Source organism: Asterias amurensis, chromosome 4 (assembly GCF_032118995.1).
Source record: "Asterias amurensis chromosome 4, ASM3211899v1".
Lineage (NCBI taxonomy): Eukaryota > Metazoa > Echinodermata > Asteroidea > Forcipulatida > Asteriidae > Asterias > Asterias amurensis.
Genome location: NC_092651.1, coordinates 16,804,769 through 16,809,264, shown reverse-complemented (window position 1 = coordinate 16,809,264; position 4,496 = coordinate 16,804,769). Strand labels below are relative to the sequence as shown.

The window sequence follows — 4,496 nt, the reverse complement described above, 5'->3', positions numbered from 1 at the left end:
AAGAGTGTCCTGTGTTTGTTTATGTGCGTTACACAACACACGAGATCAACGGCTTTACGTCCCATCCGAGGGACGAAGCAAGTGCCACGACCGAGACTCAAACCCACACTCTGCTGATTTACATATTTATTCAAATTCTTCTTTTATTGTTTGCAGATTATTGAACGCGGTTACTGAATCTAAGTCCAACTTTCGAGAGATCTCCACATGGAGAGGTAATAATTTCTTCACCCGGAACTAGTACTACTCGGATCAGGAACCATGGATATCAATCTAACTGATATACTGATGGATGATTATAGCAACAGCACGGGAAGCGAGGGCGTGGTCCACGGGAAGGAAGCCTTCGTCACGATCTTCTGCGTCTTCTGCTTCTTCGGAATTATAGGAAACGGCAGTCTGATGTTTCTAGTAATTCGATTCCCACATCTACGGACAATGCCTAACATCCTCATGATCAACTTGACCTTTGGTGACCTCCTGTACATCGTAGCCTCCCTGCCAGACATCGTTCGGTTCGAGCTTGGCTTGCCGCAGACCTACGAGAGCCTAGCAATGTGTAAGTTCATCAAGTTTCTACCCGGGTTTGCTATGGGTGTTTGCGTGTACTCTATGATGGCGCTGAGTGTGGAGCGATACTGTGCCATAGTGCGCGGGTTAGAGATGAGGTCAGTACGGACAAGTCGTAGGGTCATGGGTGCTATGATCTTCATCTGGGGTATGACCTTTTTAGTGACCTCTCCCGTTCTACTGTCATCGGGGTACCTCTTTCCGAGCGCGCCTTGGATCTGCAGTGACATGTTGCCAGGGTCTCCGGGTGCGATTGCCTACGCTGCAATCCACATCACCTTCTTGTATATCATGCCATTGCTCACCATGACATTCTGTTACAGTAGTATATCGTACCAGTTGATACAGGGGGCCAGGGAGAGCACCTCGAACAACAGCAGGAGCAACACCAACTACGAGGCCCGCAAGCGTCTAGCCATCGCCATCATCGTCATGGCGGCATTCTTTGCGATATTCTGGCTACCAGCCAGTGTCTTCAGCCTTTACTTTCATGCCAACTATGATCACATTTTCAACATGAGCAACGACAGCGAGATTGCTGTGTTTCACTTTTTCCGTCGGTTTAGTCGTGTGTTTGCCTTCACCAACTCCTGCTTCAATCCGTGGATATTGTATTTTATCAGCACGACTCACCGTAGGGCCATCGCGAGGTGTATCTGCTTCTGCTGCGGCCCCAAGAACGGCGACGAAAATGGCAGCTATCGAATGGTACGCTTGCGCACCAATGGGAGGACTGTTACTACGTACCACTCATACTCGAGCGAGTCGGGTCGAGGAAACAGAATAGTGAAACCAGAGGATATCTAACGTGTTGTTTGATTGGTCAGCTGAGGGAACGGATGTTTAACTGTTCGTTTGATTGGTTTAACAGTGCGTCAGAAAACCAGAGGATAACTAACGTTCGTTTTGATTGGTTAACAACACAGGAAGACCAGACGATATGTTACGTCTGGTCGGAGTGGATATTTAGTTTATCCTAGGTTAACTTAAAATGTTTGAACTGTTTGATTGGCAATCCACAAAGTCGAACAGTGGATGGCAAATGTCATATTGACAATGCCAAGATAACAACAATTATTATTTCTATAAAAAAATATGTAAATAAAAGTTTTGATTGGTAAATATTTACCTCTGTATCTCAATTGTGCAATTATGAACAAAAAGAGCACCAGTGAACAAAAACATCTCACATTACAGCCACACTCTTCAACAACACCTTGCGGGTCAGAAATTTATCTGGATCAGGATGAAGTAGGACCTGACCCTTTGCTGGGTCAGTACGATCCGGAACTGTGTCAAATACACAAAAATGGGTCAAGGACGCAGAATCCTAGCACTTAAAATAAAATTTGAAGTAGGGCCAGGCCAATTTGTGGATCACTGCAATCCTTAGTGTGTCAAAATGACCCCGAATTTGGTCAAAAATACAATTTCTGACCAGTTTCTGGGTCAACCTGATAAAGACATTGTTCAGAGCCAGGGGGCCCGGAAGCCTGGTCACTTCTTTGACTCTTAAATCGTGAAGTGTTTAAAAAGATATTATATACATGTTTTGCGCACAATTTGGTTATTTCGATGTTCCATATCGAAATAAAGAATTTCAAGTGTTGGGGACTACTTTTCTCGCTCATACCAGTAGTTCAGATCGAACATTTTGTTTCTCACTTAGATTGATAACATTTTAAAGACACCCTGATCGAAACGTCGAGATGTGACGGTTCTTCTTAGAACACCACAGACTCAAGAGAGAGTTTTTTATGTGAACTGTATCCGCAAACCTCACTAGATTTATGATCAATGTTGTAGATAAGCCTTGATATCAAAAATTAATTCGTCAAGTTTTAGATCATTACAATAAATTATGATATAATGCACTCTGTTGTGATTGTCATAATGAAAAGTAGGTATCAAAATAGGACGGAAGCAATTATTTTCATGATGTAAAACGTCAATACTGTTGTGTTAATGGTGTTAATGTTAAACATCAGTACCAGGAAGGAGCAGTCCGGAACGATTATCAGGAAGAATAATCCGTAATTTGAATATACAATCTCAGAGACGTTACTGTCAGTAACGCTTCTCAGGTTAAAATTTGGATAGATAAAAACTATATATACATATATATGTTTTCTATAATCACAGTTCTTCAATCTGAAATTATTCTCAACATGCTTATATGAAGTTGCTGTACAACCAAGTAAGCTTTTGATGCCACTATTAAATTTTAAGAGTGATTTACAGACGTCCAATACAAAAAGGATTTGGTACTTCAGTCGAAAGTTTTTTTAACAAATGAGCGGAGGTTCAGACGAGGAATGATGAAGTTAAACAAAAAGGAGTGGTGGAGTAAATGAGATGTTTTGAGTAATGCGAGATGAAAGAAATAAGATGCTGGAGGGCGATCTTGGATGGGCACAAAGAAGGGATGTAAGAAGATAAAGAGGGTAAAAGAAGAAGAAAATACGAGACAAGAAAGATGGTGTGAAAAAAGAAGAGTGGGAGTTTAGAAGAGCTTTGAAATGGATGAGTGAAGAGAATGATGCGGTTGTATAAAAAGGCCAAGTGGGATTACGTGACGAAGTATGAGAGAAAGTTTGTCCAACTGAGATCAATTTAGGTCACCGTTAACACATTAAATTTAAACACAGCAAGAACAAAAGTTAACAATAAAATATGCGGGAGTCTTTGACAATTACCAAAGGTGTCAAGTGTCTACACAGCAAGTTAAAAAACAAAAGTCAACAATAAAATAGGCGGGGAACACGTGCTTTTATCAAGATGGTTCTTACCATTCGATTGTGTGGTGTGGTAGTCTGGGAACCAACCATGAGAGGTGGTCAAGGCGCGATCAGAAGTTTTAGCTTGAAATGCGGTGTTGAAGGACACGATGCTGACATTTGAAGCGGACGGAACGTGCCTATCTTTTGCAGATTTTTCTGCTGTTTTGTATCTAGTATTATTTTGAGCTTGAATGTTATCAAACACTTAATTTTACACAACTTTTGTTTAGGGTAAAACGGACTTAGGTTTCAGTATAGGGTAAAGAATATTTCAATTCCTGTACGGTTAAAGGAACACGTTGCCTTGGATTGGTCGAGTTGGTCTTTGAAAAGCGTTTGGAACCGTTTGTTACGAATTGCAAATGATTAGATAGATAATTTAAAAGTAGAATATAATAATCCACACAAACATGCTTCGAAATTGCACGGTTTTCCTTATACGTTGCGAAGAAACACGTTCGGCCATTTATGGGAGTCAACATTTTGACTCTCATAAATGGCCGACCGTGTTAGTGCGCGACGTAAAAGGAAAACCGTGCAATTTCGAGTGATACTTGTGTGGATTATTATATTCTACTTTTAAAATATCTTTCTAACCATATGTATTTCATAACAAACGGTTTCAACTGCTTTTAAAAGACCAATTCGTCCGATCCAAGGCAACGTGTTCCTTTAAACAACTCACAGTACACACAAATGTGTAACTTTAACATGGGTTTGTACTAAATTTGACAAAAAGATCCTTTTAGAGCGATGTGGACATAGATGTATGCTTTACGGATGGGAATAATGTGAGTATTCCGGAGTGGAATGAAAGGTGATGTTGATGATACAGTGGCCATGCTGAGGGTTACACACAAAATGCTAAACTTTGGGGGTAAACTATTTCCTTTATTTTGTTTTGTGTGAAGAATGACGAGAGAGGCTACCACGAGGGAAGAGTGAGTAGATGAGTGAGGCAAACTGTGAGTGAGATTGAGAAGACGAATCGTTCTTGTTTTCCCTCGATCCCCCATATAAACCCGTGTGGTTTAATCAAGACAGTTATCGGTGGTGCACTTGGATACATGGAATCAAACGATGATTGAGGACAAGTTAACGTCGCGTCCAAAATTGTTGGTTTCATTATGGCAAGGTTGAAACAGC

The 4,496-nt window shown here is 40.9% G+C and overlaps 1 protein-coding gene across 1 annotated transcript; it reads left to right on the top strand.

Annotated features, from left to right (window-relative positions):
* Window positions 1-261: 261 nt before the first annotated feature.
* On the top strand, window positions 262-1,438 carry LOC139936526 (phe13-bombesin receptor-like). Its single transcript, XM_071931362.1, has one exon. The coding sequence runs from the start codon at window positions 262-264 to the stop codon at window positions 1,375-1,377; it is 1,116 nt and encodes a 371-aa protein (XP_071787463.1). The 3' UTR covers window positions 1,378-1,438.
* The last annotated feature ends 3,058 nt before the right edge of the window (window positions 1,439-4,496 follow it).